At 37.3% G+C, this 17,809-nt stretch overlaps 1 protein-coding gene across 2 annotated transcripts in view; it reads right to left on the bottom strand.

The window, feature by feature from the left end:
- Positions 1–5,044: 5,044 nt before the first annotated feature.
- STEAP4 (STEAP4 metalloreductase) overlaps positions 5,045–17,809 on the bottom strand; it is a 29,559-nt gene continuing 16,794 nt past the window's right edge. For both annotated transcript variants that reach the window (XM_010345094.3, XM_074379384.1), the window contains exons 2-5: positions 9,220–9,677; positions 8,040–8,567; positions 6,649–6,813; positions 5,045–5,365 (exon numbers count right to left, since the gene is read on the bottom strand). In XM_010345094.3, the coding sequence (XP_010343396.1) occupies positions 5,135–5,365; positions 6,649–6,813; positions 8,040–8,567; positions 9,220–9,675 (1,380 nt within the window). In that variant the 5' untranslated portion in view covers positions 9,676–9,677 and the 3' untranslated portion in view covers positions 5,045–5,134. The remainder of the gene's footprint in view (positions 5,366–6,648; positions 6,814–8,039; positions 8,568–9,219; positions 9,678–17,809) is intronic.

The following is a 17,809-nucleotide window of genomic DNA, read 5'->3' on the forward strand; positions in this document are numbered from 1 at the left end:
ATGGCATTATGCAATACACATCATTAAAACTCTTCCAAAATTCCCTTGCAGCAGGAAGCAAGTAGTACTGGATACTTTTGGCCTTCACCTGGTAATGGCAAGAGCACGGCCTTACACTTCCACACTTCCTTTTTCTTAGTTCCTTTGCTCTTAAGACTTGATCCTTCACCTCCCTCATATGGGTTTTATCTGAAACTTGAGGACTTTGCCTTGAGTTTGAGGAGAGGTAATGCATATGTTACTGGAAAGGGGGGTCCAATCCAGACCCCAAGAGAGAGTTCCTGGATCTTGCACAAGAAAGAACTTGAGGTGAATCTGTAAAATGAAAGCAAGTTTATTAAGACTGTAAAAGAATAAAAGAAGGACTACTCATTGGTTGAGCAGTGAGTGGCATGGGCTGCCTGACTGAGTGTACTTATACTTATTTCTTGATTACATGCTAAACAAGGGAGATGGATTATTCATGAGATGTTCAGGAAAGGGGCAGGCGATTCCCAGAACTAAGGGCTCCTCCTGCTTTTGGAACATATAGGGTAATTTCTGGATGTGGCCATGGAATTTGTAAACTGTCATTGTGCTAGTAGGAGTGTCTTTTTGCATGCTAATACATGATAATTAGCATATAATGAACAGCTAAGAAGGCCAGAGGTCACTTTCATTGCCATCTTGGTTTTGGTAGGTTTTGGACGGCTTCTTTATTTTATCCTGTTTTATCAGCAGTGTCTCTGTGACTTGTACTTTGTGCTGATTCCTATCTCATCCTGTGTCTAAGAATACCTGCCCTCCTGGGAATGCAGCCCAATGGGTCTCAGTCTTATTTCTTTATTTGACATCGAGTTTCACTCTTGTTGTGTAGGCTGGAGTGCAATGGTGTGATCTCGGCTCATTGCAAATGACCTCTGTTTCTTGGGTTCAAGTGCTTTTCCTGCCTCAGTCTACAGAGTAGCTGGAGGCATGCATCCCCACATCAGGCCAATTTTGTATTTTTAGTAGAGGTGGGATTTCACCATGTTGGCCAAGCTGGTCTTGAACCCCTGACGTCAGGTGATCCACCCATCTTGGCTTCCCAAAGTGCTGGGAGTACAGGTGTGAGTCACTGTGCCTGGCCAATCTCAGCCTTATTTTACCAGCTATTCTAGAAGGAGTCACTCTGGTTCAAATGCTTTTGATACACTGAAGAGTAACTTACTCTCTTTTCCCAAATTCTACTGAACAAACTTTTAAAAGAATGAAGGATGTTTCTAGAATGTAATCATAATTCATTATAGAAAATTGAAGTAGGATCCTGTAAGACTATCTGTGGGCTCTCGTGTGCATGTGTGTGTGTGTGTGTGTGTGTGTGTGTGTGCATGTGTTGTACAGGTAGTAATGGAGATGATGGTTGTGATGATGGAGAATGAAAATTGCAACTACTGTGTGCAGTACCTTGACTGCCATTACACCTTAATTTTGGAAAGGAGCTCCAGAGGCTTCTGTGCTCCCAGAGGAGAAATCCATAATCTACATTTATCATTATCATGGCTCTTTTGTGAACCCTGAACAATAAATGCACGAAGAATTCCTAAATGGATTTCTAATTGAAATGGCTTTTCAATAGGGGCTTTCTATTTGCTTCTAGTGTCCTCCAGGTTCTTGGCCTTCTTTTATAAATAAAGCATTTTAATGCTGTTTTTGAAAGCAGGATAACACCTATCAGGGCTGCAGCAGTTCAGTCGTGCAACGCATTTAATGCCCAGTCACGCAGTCTGAATCCAACCCGATGTCTGCTTGCCAGGCCATTAGCCCTGTCCCTGTGGTGTCTGTGTGGAGAAGGAAAGCCTTTTTTCTCCTAATTCTCACAGAAGTCCAGGGTGGGATAGTGCAATCCTCCCCATTTAGCCATCTGATGCTCTCCACTCTCTGAGGATACTGGACTGCTCCACCCTGCTGACCTCAAGCTTACATTGCAAGAAGCTGCAGCCCTGTTAAGACACTTTAAAACCCATACTCTTTTCCTTAACCTCGAAGGGAAGTATTTTAGTCCAAGATGCTGGAATGACTGATTCAAAACCTTTTAGTAACTTTCTTTGGAATGCTGATGAGTTTAAACCAGAATTAAACAAAACTAGAAAATATTTTTAAAGTAACGTTTAATGAATACACATTTACAAAAGCCATCATCCCTTGACATGGGGAAAGTGCACAAAAATAATATGAATGTATAAAAATTTTCCTAGAATACAGGAAACATATCAGCAGTAAAGAAATTCCGTTTACCTTTTTTAAATGTACAATAGTTTGGACCTGTTAAAAGGAATGCAGTCCACCCAAAGCACCTATTTTCATCTGTTGTAAACTCATTCTTTCTACCTTAAGTAAACTGGAGGAGTCAGCTGTGTTAATGTGGTCAAATTAATTTCATAGTTTGGGAGGAGGCAGGTTGTGGGAAGGACAGAAGGAGAACTTGGGCTTTCTTTGGTCAGCTGATGGGGCTTGGAGTTCTTGTGGTTGCGGCCAAAGGTCAGGTCTGGCAATGCAGCTGTTATGCCAAAACCACCAGGGTGTTCTTTTTAGCTTCAGGCTTTGTGGATGGCTTTTAAGTTCTCAAGTAGAGCATTTTTGCTAGGCTATAAAACTAAAGTTCATTTTTTTCTATAGGTCAGCATTTTACCTATGTATGGCATTTTCTATTTTTAGTGATATACTTTGGGCCAGGATACCCGTATTACTCCTTTAACAAAGAGGAGTGTGGTTAACTCCAAAGGCTTCTCTAGATGAGCCTGAATGGTACTTAATCAACCAATGCTCAAGTCAAAGAGCAGTATCCAGCCCCAGCACACCTGACTGTTTTGCAAAACATAGATGAGTAGTGACATTTTCCATCTTTTCCACTGATGCTGTAGAGTCAGCACCATATATACCATGATCCTACTCAACATCTTCCAGCTTTTTGTATCCTTGCTTGGGGTAGCAAGGATAAGTTGAAGAAGCATGTGTTCTGTGTACCTTTGCCATCAGTTATAAATAAATGCAAATTGAATTAAAAAAGACAATTTATAATGGTATGATGAAAGCAACACCCTCATCCAATGATAATGAAATTGATAAGGTCACTTTAGAAATGAATTGGCAATATATAGCAAATGCTAGTAAAAGTTGTTTAATTCTTTAATCCCAATTCTTGGCAAATATTCTGAGGAAATAATGAAAAATATGGAAAAAACATGATCAGTGCAAAGATATCTGAAATGTTATTTGTTTTAGTTAAAAACTGGATATAGCCTACATGTTTCATAAGGGAAGAGGTTTAAAAATGCATATTTGATGTGATATTATGTAGCCATTAAGAAAATATATCATGTAAGGCCAGATACATGCCTGTAATCCTAGTGCTTTGGGAGGCAGAGGCAGGCAGGCAGAGGCCAGGAGTTTGAGACCAGCCTGGCCAACATGGTGAAACTCCATATCCACTAAAAGTACAAAAATTAGCTGGACATAGTGGCACATGCCTATAGTCCCAACTACTTGGGAGGCTGATGCATGAGAATTTCTTGAACCTGGGAGAAGGAGGCTGTGGTGAGCCGAGATCGTGCTGCTACACTCCAGCCTGGGCAACAGAGCAAGATGGTCTCAAAAAAATAAAAAATAAAGAAAATAAAGTCTTTATTAAGTAGAAAAGGATATAAAATTGAATATATAATATAGATAGCATTATTTTCAAAAGGATTAATAGAAAAATATCCTAGATTGTTAATGATGTTTTAATATATTTTAATCATTTTTGTATAATGTCATGTATAATATGTTATGGCAAAAGTAAAAAAAATGGTCTTAGTACAACAGGCAGAAAAATGACAAACTCAATGCCTTTTAGTTATTTTGGTATGTGGGAAGATCATGCATAAGGCTCCTTTTAGCTCCATGCTTCAGCTAGGAAGGTTAATCCTCCTGAAGGTCACCTTGAAAGAGTACTATCAGCGCAGAAAAACAGTGAGAACCATACTAAATTTCAGGAAGGATTTGAGAAAGATCCAAGTTTTACATAATGACGACTCTTCACACCTTTCTGCCCTATGACTTTCCATAATTTTCGATCCTCTATGCATTGTTCAAATATATAGCTTTAGATTATTAATTTAATTTTACTGCTTACAATTATAATAGACTAAGACAGATATAGAGGCTACCTCTTTATACTAGACATTAATTTAATAGATGACAAATACTGAATAATATTTGGAATATGACATTTACAAAGCATATTATAATACCAAAATAATACTAAACCTAATATAGTGCAACTTTACAATATTTATTTGGCTTGCTATCTAAAATTCTGGTTCATTGAACTTTTTGTTCAAGGACTTTTATTAACCCTTCTTTGCTTACTCCACAATGCAAGGGGAATCCAAGTGGATATCACTTCATTTTTATTTGGTCTTTCCTATTCTTTGTAGAGGAAGAATTGTATGACAACTCTGCAGATTTGCCTGTATCCAAGACATGGTTACTTTTAATCAATTGTAAATTTTTGTTACATTATAAAATAGTTCCCCACAGTAAATATCTGTACTGATAAAAGCAAAGTCAAGGGGTCATTTCACTAGAATTCATCAGGTAATACATGTTTGCCTTTACTTCCAAAAAACAAACAAAAAAACTCATTTCCTTTTTAAATTTCATGTGGCCCACTTCTTCAGATATACCTAATAAAGTCTTTATCAGTGGTCACCACTGTGCTGTTTTTTTCTTTCACTTAACTTAGCCCTGGAGCCAGAGAAGGAAGTTGCATGTACTTCCACTGGATTTTGCAAGATATTAGGTCATGCATGTTGCCCATAGCAAGAAGCTTCTTAGTGTGAAACCGCAAAGCTAATCTCAGTCTCAGCCCCATGGCCGCCAGGAAAACAAGAGGCAGGGACCTGCCCTGATTCTTCACTAACCTGAGATAAAATGGTGTTCTCTTCTAGTGTATCAATTTTTCAAAGACAGGCAATGTTTCCCTCTGTGTTCATGAATCTCAGTCATTGTGTAAGAAAACAGCTTTACTAACAGCACCCATCATTCTTCTTTAAACATTCAAAACTATAGTTCAGAACTCCAGGTAAATTGAACTTTGCTTTAAATATCTGTTTTTCACATTCAGTGCTGATTTCTAGTGTTTTGAGTTCCTTTCCCAGCCCTGGCGGATCCTTGTAAGGGTGTTGTCTACACATGGCATGATTAGGACAAACTTGATCACCAGTACGATGCAAGGAATGATGAGCCCTAGCACGTAGGCCGCAGGAAGATACCATTTGAGATTGGAAGGGTTGAGGAATTTCTTCCCACCATATACCAGGGTGTGTGCTGTACACAAGATCAGGGTCAAATAACCTAGTTTGGACTGCAAGCAAGAAACAAAAGTATGTAAGTTTACATTATTTACATCTTAAAGTGAAACACTCTAAGCAAGCGATAGGTATTTGTCAATAACCACAAACATTTGAGACCTATAATGTTTAAGACACTTTGTTAAGTATTGAAAAAAGCACTAACCCTTCTTCAGGATGGTAAATGCTTCATTTAAAACAAGATTGTTGCTTACAAATGATATAGTTGCTTCATCTTAACCTAGTTGGATGGAAAAGTTTCCCAGGAGTAAACTCTTCTAAGTTAGAATAAATGATGTAGCTTGCCTTGGTTCCCAAAGGTGGAACTCTTATTTGTCATCTTTTTTGAGGTCCGAGATGAATAACACACAGTATGACCTCAAGAAGCACCATCTTAGTATATGTTACTGACTAAAAGCAGATCGTAGTTCATTTCTATCGCAATAAAGAGCAATAGCCAATCTTACTTGTTTCAGCCTACAGTCTAAAGCTTGATGTTTATTTCTGTCTTAATACCTTGAAGAAAAGTGTTAATGAGAACATGTTGATGGCATTCGGTCCCTGGGAGAAACTGCAAGACTTAAGATTCCAATAGTTCTATAAAATTCTAACCTAATTTTAAAGACTAATGGTCTATTCTATTATACTCATAATAAGCATGCATCAGAATCATCTTGAAGGCAGGTTAAATTTCTGGGCCACACGTTCAGAGTTTCTGATTCAGTAGACCTGGGCATGGCCTGGGGCTTTGTGTATCTAACAAGTTTCCAGGTGGTGCAGATGCTGCTGGTCCTGGTGCCATACTTGGGTCTACAAGAATGTGTTGTTACTAACTGCCTTTAAAGAGGGGTTGGTTGGTGGTTGATATGTGAAAGAAAACAATCTTCCCTCTTACAGAAGAGCATTAAATCCTCTGGTGTGATGACATCTATCAAATCTTGCTTTGAAGATTTTAAACTTTATCTCAACATCTGGTTTTCCATCCCAGTATGTCCATGTTGTAAGATTAATTTTTAGATAGGGAAATTTTGACTTGGGATTTCTTTTCACCTTGTATCTAGTATGTCTCCACACAAAAATTGTTAATAATTCTTGGTACTTTTCACCCTATTGTTTTAGCTGTGGATCTGGGGGCAGCCAGGAATCTTGGCAAGGAATGCTGTATTAATAAACCAAACCGTATGGATTCTGCCTTTTGTACCTGGGTTCAAAATTTTCTAATTTGAGTTTTTAAATGTGATTGCTAGGAAAGTGATGGAGCAAAATAAAAAATTAGAAATTATCTTAAAGTTCTTACCTGGACAAATCGAAATTCTCTCCAGTTGACTGCATTGCTAACGGATGGCAAAGAAGTGATTCCCAAGAGTACAAACAGAAAAAATCCAAGTATTCCCAAAGCTACATATGAATCATAAAGCCAGGCTGTGGAGGTACTAAATGGAGTCTCTTTCTTGAGTATTGCCTAAGAAAAATTATAAGCAATTACAAAAATACATTTTTACAAACCGTCCATACTTTGAAAGGGACTGAAAAATACCTCTGCATAAATTATTTGCTCAAACTGTATGACATTTCTTAAAAGTTATTTTAAAATAACTTTGGTGAAAAATACACTTAGAAATTACTTTTTTGGCAAAAAGAAGTAATTGGTTCTGTTTGAACTTGATTCTAAGAGTTGTGTAGAAAGTTTTAATTTTCCCTATAGATTCTAAAAGAAACTAAACACTTACTGAAACCTTCATTACCATCTGTATTTTGTTCCCCAAGCAAAACTTGATGTTCTCAAACAATTACTTCAGAATTCTGTTTTTCTCCTTTATATGTGGATTATTCACACTCTCAAAGTTGGGTTCTTTCATGTTTTTTATGTTATAATATAATACATCAGTCTTGCACCACAAGTTGAGAGGAATCAGACACTTGTAGTGTGACTCTTACCCAGGAAACTTACAAATATTTATTAGGGAAGTAATGTAGAGAAACTCATAGGAGTATCATCAATGACTGACTAATGTTTTCTGAGACTGAAGTAAGAGCTACCAAAACTAGCTATTTCTAACTAGAACTGATTTATAGCACTTCCTCTGGAAATGTCTTAAGACTCCTTCAGCTGATTCTAACTGAATCTTTTGATTATGCATAAGATAATATTTGATATTTTCTCAGAATTGTTTGGTTTTCTAGTTATTGAGGCCAACTTCCCCCAAGTCAAACATTAAGGGAATTATAAGCACTCTTTTGTGAATTTGGTTTCTTCACTGTGGCACATGTTTGAGTAGCCCCCTTATTTATAAGATGGTCAGTTTTGACTTCCGAAAGGAAGTAGCATGCAGAAGAGTAGAAGCTTGAAGACACATTAGGTAACAACTGACTGCCACCCAAAGGTATTCTGGCAAGTGTCATTAGGTTTCTTGAGCCATGAAATCTGTCAGTTTGCCAATATCCCCATGAGCTCTGGGAATACAGATCTGGACCCAAATGAACCTGGGAATTAAAATTTTATTCTTAATAGTTGTATGAGATCTCAACTGGACTCATTTAAAAAAACTGACATGACATTTCTAATTCTAGTTACTTTAAAAAAGAAGATGCTTAGAAGAGTGACTTTCTGTAATTATGAAATGGAATATGATGTAGCAATAGTCTCTGATTTCAGGAGTAGAGGAAAATACGTAAGAAGAGATTTACCTGGGTAGCAGTTAAGTTTCCCAGCCTCCATCGTACATAATATCGAATGGGAATCACAAGTGTGTAGAGGACATGAAGGAAGGCAAATCCCAGAGCTACCAAGCCAAGCTGCTTTCGGCAGAGCATCCAGTGGTCAAGCCAGTTTGGGAATCGACGGTATTTTGTGCCTCGGTACAGTTGTAGAATGGCAGCAATAACACCAGGGAGGTAAACCAAAGCAAGCAGTGTAAGTGCTGTTATTGGAAAGATACGATTTGGAATGGAAATAGCCATACGAAATGTATTATCTTTCTTTTCATAAACATAAGGGTAGATTACGTCTCTTACAACACAGTAGAAAAACAAGATGATGCACAGTGCTGCAGACAAATAGAAGGGGAACCTCCACATTGGAAACAGTTGCAGGGGGTACTTTTCAATTTCTTTAGCTGCCATGAGTGATCCTTGATCCAATGGAGTCAGTCCAAGAGCACGAACGATATCCATCACCGTTTGCTTGGCTTTGCTGTCATTTCCACACACAAACACCTGGTTTAAAAGCAATTAATTAATTCTGTATTTACTCCTTTTCTTTATTTCATAATTATTTCGAAAGGCTATGTCAGCACCATGCAGAATGATGACATGTAACAGTAAACCATTTTTAAAATAAGGATGTAGAATTAACATAGCTAACAAGATGCTTTAAACTTGTATATGGTGTCCTAGATGGATAAGTACCAGGGTTTTTAGTTGAGGATGGTTTTAGGCACATCACACTTATATAAGACCTGGTTCTCCACACTGTGAGTTGTTTGATCTTTCTTCTGTATTTGTGGTGCCACATCACTTATGAATGCTTCTAATCTCAGTGCATAAATAGAACCAGTTTCATACAAGGTAATGGAAGTAGGAAAAGATATCTGCCAAGCGTTAGTTTCTAGTACTGACAAGAAGCCTCCAGAGGCTGACACCATGGAGTTCCATCAAACTAAAAGCTGAGGGTGCAGACAGTGGGAGATGAATTGCAACAGTTGACCACCTAACTTGATCAAGCTCAAAAAATTTACTCACAACACGTTAGCAAAATGTAATATTTAGTGGATATTTTATCTGGGAACTATATTTTGGAGTCTTTGAGGCAAATGCCCATTAAATGATTCATTTTTTAAAGACTGAGTGTAAATTTGTTTAATCTTACCTGCCGACTTGCATCCAGTGCTCCTGACTGGAGAGCCCAGGCTGAGATGGTGTTAAATGCTTTTACCACGTGGGCTCCTGGCACCAACTGAGCAAGGTACTCTGCATTAGATTCTGGATATTGATTGATTTTGAGGTTGTTGCTGATGTCTACCAATATTTTTCCATTGAGAACCTCAGTTAATTCTGTGAGAAAATCATAATGTTCTCTGTGGATTGCTATGATTATGATGTCAGACTTCTTAGCTGCTTCTGAATAGCTCAAGACTTCTGCATCATTGGGCAGTAGGTTGGTCATCTGGGGATTCCGACTTCCAAAAACAACAAAATAACCACACTGGAGCATTTTCAATCCCAAAGATCTTCCAAAATCACCAGTTCCAAAAATACATACGGTCTCTTGCTTTTCTGAGGAATTCATAGTAAGAGGAAGTGCATCTATATAAGTTTTCTCCATAACTGAAAAATAATAACACAAATAGCCAGCAAAATATAAATGCTCTGTGCATGGAAAATTAGAGAGCTATATCCAGGAAGTAATGTAATTGGCCTGTCCTAATCTAATTATCTCAACTGTATTTCTTCCCAAATTTGGAAGGAGTAAAAATTGTCATATATATATCCCCCCAAATTTGGAAGGAGTAAAAATTGTCATATATATTCTCATATGTGTCTTATTTAACAAAATCATTGATGAAAAACTTCTGTTTGATAAAAGGATACAGGGCAAAATCTGACAAAAAAGGCACCAATAAATTATAGATTAATTTACTTGTTTAGTGATACAAAAACCTAAATAAAACATTAGTAAACAGAATCCAGAAGCTTGCTAATAGAAGGTATATGTTGATCATATGGGGATTATTATACAAATGTGAAGATCAGTTCTATAAATTCAATTTTAGAAACTTCATTAATTCAACTTTAAAGGTTAAAATTTAATTTTATATTAAAATATTTAAGGGAAAAGTCCTGTCATATGTGTCATATCTGTGTATGTTAGAAGGACATCTGTTAAAATTTAACATTTATTCTTGATTCATAGTAAAAGAGAAATACATAGATATTTCCTTAACATATAAAAATTATTGATCTTAACCTAAAATTCAGTATTATGCCTAAAAATAATTAGTAGAAACATTTTCAACAAAGTCAGAAGCCATACAAATATGTCTGCTATGATCACTTCAGTTATTTTTCTGGAAACTCTAACTAACATAACTAGATGAGATAAAGAAATCAGAGGTACATAAATTCAAAAGGGATTCCAGATGATCAAACTGTAGACTTTAAAAACTAGGAAAATCAACCAAAAAATTATCATATATACAAAAACAATTCAACACCTAGTCTGGGAACTCAATTAAAATCCATATTCTTCATATATTAAAAAAAACAGTAAGAAGATTAATCCATGAAAAGATCCTACTTATAGCCGCAACAGAATAAAGACAATATGTAACAAGATAGCAAGATATATGCAATGTCTATATGAAGAAATATTTTAAATGCTCTTAAGAATCAGGGAAGATAATTTATGTGAATGAAAATGTACAGCATGTTCTTGGATGACAAGGCTCATAAGATGTCAGTTTTCCCTAATTTAATCTATAAATTCTGAAAAATAGGTTAATAAATGGGTTGCTAGTCATATTAAACATTAAAATTTTTATAAAGCTAAAATAATTAAATAATGTGGTACTATTAAAGAAATAGATAAAGTTCTGGCTAGGCACAGTGGCTCATGCCTGTAATCCCAGCACTTTGGGAGGCCAAGGCAGGTGGATCACTTGGGGACAGGAGTTTGAAACCAGCCTGGCCAACATGGTGAAATCCTACTTCTACTAAAAATACAAAAAGTATCCAGGTGTGGTGACCCATACCTGTAATCCCAGCTACTCAGGAAGCCACCACACTCCAGCCTGGGTGACAGAGAGAGACTCTGTCTCAAAAAAAAAAAAAAAAAAAAAAAGAAAGGAAAAAAAGAAAGAAATAGACAAAGTTTAATGAATAAGTTAAAAAAGAATCCAGGCATAGACTCACAAACATATGATAAAAATAGCATCTCAGGTCAATGAGAAAACAGATTATTTAATAGCTAGTTATAATGACCCAACAGGTTCACCTGGCCTGCTACCTAGACTGAGATGATCTATTCACATGAAAGAACATTTCAGCTCTTTATGAGAGTCCTGAAAGTTTTTTCCTCTATTTTAATGTCATAGTCTCCAAGGTTATCAGAAACTTGCGTTTAAGAGCACCTGTCAAAGTTTTATAGCTGATTATAAAACTATCAAGACAACAATTGTCTGTGGATGACAAAAAAAAAAAAGTTTTAGGGAAGCCACAAAGACACAATTGACAAGGAAATCTGTTACCTCTGTGGCATACAAAAATTCAACAATTATTATTACTGATAACATATACTGAGACATATTAGAATTATAGAAATCTTATTCAATTTTGTACCACATACTAATAACATATTCATATCAATATAACCCAAAGAAAGTTAAACACCATTTTATATTTGACAATGTTTCTTGCATGATTTTAATACATTAAATAAGCCAAATATGTCTTTTTGAACTTTAGGAGACCTACTTTTTTTTTTTTAACTTAGAATTTGATCTTGGAAAGTTTGTCAAATATCAAAGGTTTAAAACACTGGATATCACAAAATAGAATCACATTTCACCATAAGTCATTCATTTACTCAAAATGATAACTCAGGGCCAGGCACGGTGGCACATGCCTGAAGTCCCAGCTACTTGAGGCTGAGGCATGAGAATTGCTTGAACCTGGGAGGTGGAGGTTGCAGTGAGCTGAGATTGCACTGCTATACTCCAGCCTGGACGATACAGCAAGACTCTGTCCCCCGCCCACAGAAAAAATAACTCAAAAATTTTTAAAAAAGGAAAAAACCTTTATTCTGATGGAAAGGATTTTTCTTTAAGCCAATTTATTAGAGTTCTTTTATATAGGCATCACACACACCACACATATAAATAAATAGGCAGACAGAAGATCTAGTAGTTGTAAGATTTTTTTCATTTGCTAGTTTTAAAGTTTCTTAAAACTTAAATTACTGACTTTAGGGTGGAGCCCTTCAGTGAATAGGACTGGGAAAGCATGTAGTTTCTAGGGCCTAATAAGTAGGGACAGGTGAAAGGCAAAAACAGATCCTCAAAATTAAGAGTTCCATTTTTATATTGCATCCTGAATTCCCCAAAACAGGGAAATGCTCTGGGAGTGCAATACTTTTACTATGCATTTCATTGCATGGCTACCCAAAGCAAATCAGTCCATTTTGTAATCAGCCCATTCCTCATGGGAGTCTCATTTCTCAGTGTTGGGGGTGGGGGATGGAATTTTTCATGTTTTCCATGGCCAAGAGCATGCTTCTCTGATTCAAGCATCCAAAGAGCCAAGGATCCCTCCATAACTGTTCTCATCCCTTAAAGTAAATTTCCTATCTAGTCATTATTCACCAAGGCTAAAAGCTCTCCCATAATGCAAAGTAATTTCTGCTACCCCCAAAAGTCAAAAAATGAAATGTCAGGTAACATAATATAAAACTGAACAGGGTCTTAGATTTTGAGAGAGGTCTATCCAATTTCAACTCCCAGGGTTCCATGAGGAAAACAGAGGGTTTTTAAAAATTAGTATTATTCCAGAATGGAAACTGTTAGAAATTATCTTATGTTCTCTTATGTGGGCATTAAGGATGGCAAGAGGGCAAAATGGAGAAGTATTTCAGTTGATCGAGAAGAAAAACAAATAGACAAAAAGTCTTTCTCAAAAACAACCAAGATCCAAGAAGAGAAAAAAACGTACAGGCCTCTTAAAAAAATTATGTGTGTGTGTATACAAATATATATATACACACACATAATTTATATATATATATATGTATATATGTATATATATATGTATAGCTTGGATATCTGTTTTTAATTAAGCTAATTTTAACCACAGAACTCTTTAAAATTTTTTTAAAAATCTCTTATTATCAGACTCTAGCCAGTAGAGACGGTCAATGATTCCGGTTAACCTCCCACATAAAATTAGTAAGATTTAATAAGATTAAGATTTCACTATAGATACATAAGGTGTCCCAAAGAGATGGTAAGCCCTTCCCTCCCTCCCTCCCTCCTTCCTTCCTACCTTCCTTCCTTCCTTCCTTCCGCTTTCTCTCTTTCTTTCTTTTCTGATTTAGAATTTTCCCAAAGGTAATTCAGAGAAAGGAAAATTCAAGACAGGAAATCAAAAGCTATCCATGGCAGGAAAAAGAATCAACAAATGGCAGAAAGTTATACAAATGACAAACCAGAAAGGACTCAATCCCTAAGCCAAGAATTAAACCCGGGCTGCCGCTGTCAAAAGACAAAGCACTGGCTACCAAGCTCCAGCATTGAGCAGGTAATGCTTTCCAGAAGAACCCTAAAGAAGCCAATTTCAAGTTTGCTAAGGCCTTTGACTGCTCAAGATAACTTTTAGGGCTATGACATGAACCCCAAAATCCTATCATCTGGCTAGCAAAGACCAAGAGAAAGTATCCCCACATGGTTACAAGGTTAAGCTATCAAGGACATAAAAGAAACAGAGAGAAACTCCATCCAGTATTGGTGTCAGAAACCCACAGCAAAGTTTGTAACTGACTAGCCTGAGGGGCTGGCTTGAAAAGCAGGCTTATAGGGGTCCTAAGCTCACGTTCTATCCTGTGACACCTCTCTCTCCAATACCGAACAACAGAGAAAGACAAATACTTAGTACAAAGTACATGAGATTTGCTACAGTCCAAGACTAGTCTTATAAATCCTTTTTTTTCTATTAATAAAGTCTTTGCAAAGGAGACAAACAGTGATGTTTACCATTTGAACACACACAAAAATGCTCAGAGAGAGAGAGAGAAGGAGAGAGAGAAGGGGGAGAGAGAGAGAGAGAGAGAGAAAGAGAGAGAGAGAGAGAGAGAAAGAGAGATGAGAGCGCAGAAATTGTCTGGTAAGAAATTCTTACCATTTTTGCTAACATACTAGGTTTCTGGGTTCCCTTCTAGCTTCCAGAAGAATGGAGTGGCTTTTCATGGCCTTGCTTGCTGTGCCTTAGCTGTGGGGTATCAAGCCACTTTGCAAAAGAAAATTACCCTTTTCAGCCAGGTGTGGTGGCTTACACCTGTAATCCCAGCTCTTTGAAGGGCTGAGGTAGGCAGATCATTTGAGGCCAGGAGTTCAAGACCAGCCTGACCAATATGGCAAAAGTCCATCTTTACTAAAAATACAAAAGTTAACTAGGTGTGGTGGCACATGTCTGTAGTGCCAGCTACTGGGGAGGCTGAGGCAGGAGAATTGCTTGAGCCTGGGAAGTGGAGGTCGCAGTGAGCCAAGATCATGGCATTGCACTCCAGCCTGGGTGACAGAGCAAGACTGCCTCATAAAAATAAAAATAAAGAAACAATAAAAATCATCACCTTTTTTTTGGTGTTTTATGGAACCAAGGGCAAAAGATTCTTAAATTTGCAAGCTGTTGTCCATCAGGCTGCATGGAAAACCCAGTTGACATTTTTCATCCCAACAGAAGCAAAATACAAACAATGAAACAGACATTAGTCACCTCTTTCAGCACCCAGTATCTACCTGGCAAGGCTCAAACTTTCTCTCATTGGTCTCTGTTGTCTTTGATCCACTGCAGGTGGGGAGAAATGATCCCTGACTGGGGACTCAATGGGTAGTCTTTGGGCACCCTCAGTTAGGCCTGCAGGACTTCTGTCAGCAATTCCTTCAGGGTTTCCCTCCAACCACACACACACACACACACACACACACACACACACACACACACACACACAGAGTTTAAGATGAACAGAAGGCCTTCAAGAAAAAGATTCCAGCCCCAGTCTCAAAGCAAGAGTAGTCCTCCAAACAAGTCCCCTATTCTCCGTCCAATTAGACACCCCCTAATGGGGCTACAGACAGACACTCTGTAATGGGGCTACAGCTACAGACACCTTGTAATGAGGCAACAGGCAGACGTCCTGCGAGGATACTGAGAGACAGCAGCAGCTCTACAGAGGCCAGCAAGTCAGGAGAAGAAGGAGCAGTTGGCAGCTGCCTGGAATACTCACCAAATCAGACACCTCGTACACCCAAATCAGCTTCCTGGAGCACGAAGATCAGAGTTTTTCAAGATAATTTGAGGGGTAGGGGCTTGGAAGTGGGGAGTGCTGACTGGTCAGGTTGGAGATGGAATCACAGGGGGGATGGCAGAACTGGTTGAGCCAGATTACCAATCTGGGTGGTGTCGGCTGATCCGTCCAGTGCAGGGTCAGCAAACTATCTCAAACACTGATCTTAGGTTTTTCAATAGTGATGTTATCCATTATGCAAGGAGCAATTTTGGAGGATCAGACTCTGGCAGCTAGAAGTGCATGATCCCTAAACTGCAATATCTAATCTTATAGTTTGTTAGTCCTACAAAGGCAGACTGGCTTAAGGCAAGAAGTGGGTCTTTTGGGAAAAGGAATGTTATCAATTTTATTTCAGAGTCAACCCATAAACTAAATTCCTTCCCAAGATTAGTTCTGCCTATACCCAGGAATGAACAAGGACAGCTTAAAGGTTAGAAGCTAGATGGGGTCAGTTAGGGCTGATCTCTTTCACTGTCATAATTTCTTCAGTTATACTTTTTGCAAAGGTAGTTTCAATGTTACCTGAGCTGAGATTGCACCACTGCACTCTGTTGCCTGGGCAACATACTGAGACTCCGTCTCAAAAAGAAGAAAAAGAAAGAAATGAATACATGCATACTTTCAACCACATGCTTCTCTGATTCAAGCATGCAAAGAGCCAAGGATCCCTCCATAACTGTTCTCATCCCTTAAAGTAAATTTCCTACCTAGTCATTCACTATTCACCAAGGCTAACTAAACAGTTACCTGAAAGAAAAAAATAAAAAATAAAAAATAAATTTATGCCTTACACTCCACCCCAAGGTAAATTCAAAATACATTAAAGATTTATTTTTTAAAAAATGAAACTAGAACAGAGCTAGAAGGAACCATGGAACATTCTTTTACAAGAATGTCCCCTTAGAGGGGACAGTCCTTTTCTTACATCATTAAACCATTAACAAATAGTTGGAAAAACGTGATTGCACAAAAATAAATAACTTGTGCAATGCAAAATTCACTAACCAAAGTCAGAATGAAGGTACTCAACAAGCTGGGAAAAATATTTTCAACTCATATAACTCAATGAGAAAAAAACAATTACCCATTCGAAAATTGGGCAAAGAATATGAGCTGATAGTTTATCCTAAGGAAATATATAAAAGACTTAAATACAGTAAAAGATTCTTACTATCACCCCAAACAAAAAAAAAATGCAAATTAAAACTAAACTGAGATACTGTTATGAACCATGTGACTGTTTGTAAATTTTAAATAAACAACAAACCAGTTTCTATGATCTGCAATAATCTAGGTTGCTTTTCTATACTTTTGAAGAATATTTTCTCTTTCAGTATTGAATTTTTCTCAAAAATCTTTTCTTCCCAATATTCAGTTTAATTTTTTTTGATGCACACATGTGGGTGTGCATGTGTGTGAGTGTCTATTGTTTAATGATACATCTTCAATGCTCAGAAAAGTACTAACTACCACAACCTATGAACTTTATAAATATTAGTTGAATAATATTAAAAGGATGGGATGAAGGAGTTGAAGGTAGACAAGTTGACTCTGTGTCCCAGGCACACTATAAGATAAAGAGGAAGATGATGAATGATTAAAGATTAACCAGTGGAGAAGAGTAAGAAAGAAGGAAAGAAATGAGAGAGAATGTTTTAGGACATTATTTCTTTCACCCAAATGGGTTGAAACTAACATTTTGTGCATTTGATGCAGAACTTACAAACCAGACGTAATCACTACTCAATTCTCCCATGGTGGATTTAATGCAGGTTGGACAGCATGTATAGAGCTTGCACCTTTTTTCTGAGGTTTCAGAAATTTGTGCTTTCCATCCTAGCCTACCCATATATGCTTACCTGAGTATTTGAAGTTGCATGTTTCTATCACAAGCAGAGCATTTAGGTCTTTGGAGGGAGACAGAAGTTATGGGAGAAAAGGACAAGAAATACAGGACACTCTTGTAGTTGCACAGAACCCTGAATAATTAAGTTCAACATCTGAATCATTTTATAAACCAGCTGGTGACTGATATCCTGAATGGGTGTCATCAAATGTCATGACCATATGTAGGAAAGTACCTGTAGATGATGAGGGAACTTTGTATAAAAGTGCAGCTGTACCTTTGAAAAGTTCTTGGTAGCATTTGCCCATGCAGACTAGTTTAGCAATTTACTTTCTATTGGTTGGTTGCCAATCAGTTAACACATAGTTTTATAAGTCAAACCTTCAAACTGCTTAACAATGCCTTCATTATTCTCCATAGAACTAGTTTGTGTCACAAAAGAATGTCTAACTGCCTATCTTCTCACTTAAAAAATTTTTTATTCTAATATTTTTATTCTCTCTTTCATACTGGATGAATATTTGCAAGCAAAATGTAGATTTGATGCAGTTGCCAGTA

This window comes from Saimiri boliviensis, chromosome 10 (genome assembly GCF_048565385.1).
Source record: "Saimiri boliviensis isolate mSaiBol1 chromosome 10, mSaiBol1.pri, whole genome shotgun sequence".
Classification (NCBI taxonomy): Eukaryota; Metazoa; Chordata; class Mammalia; order Primates; family Cebidae; genus Saimiri; species Saimiri boliviensis.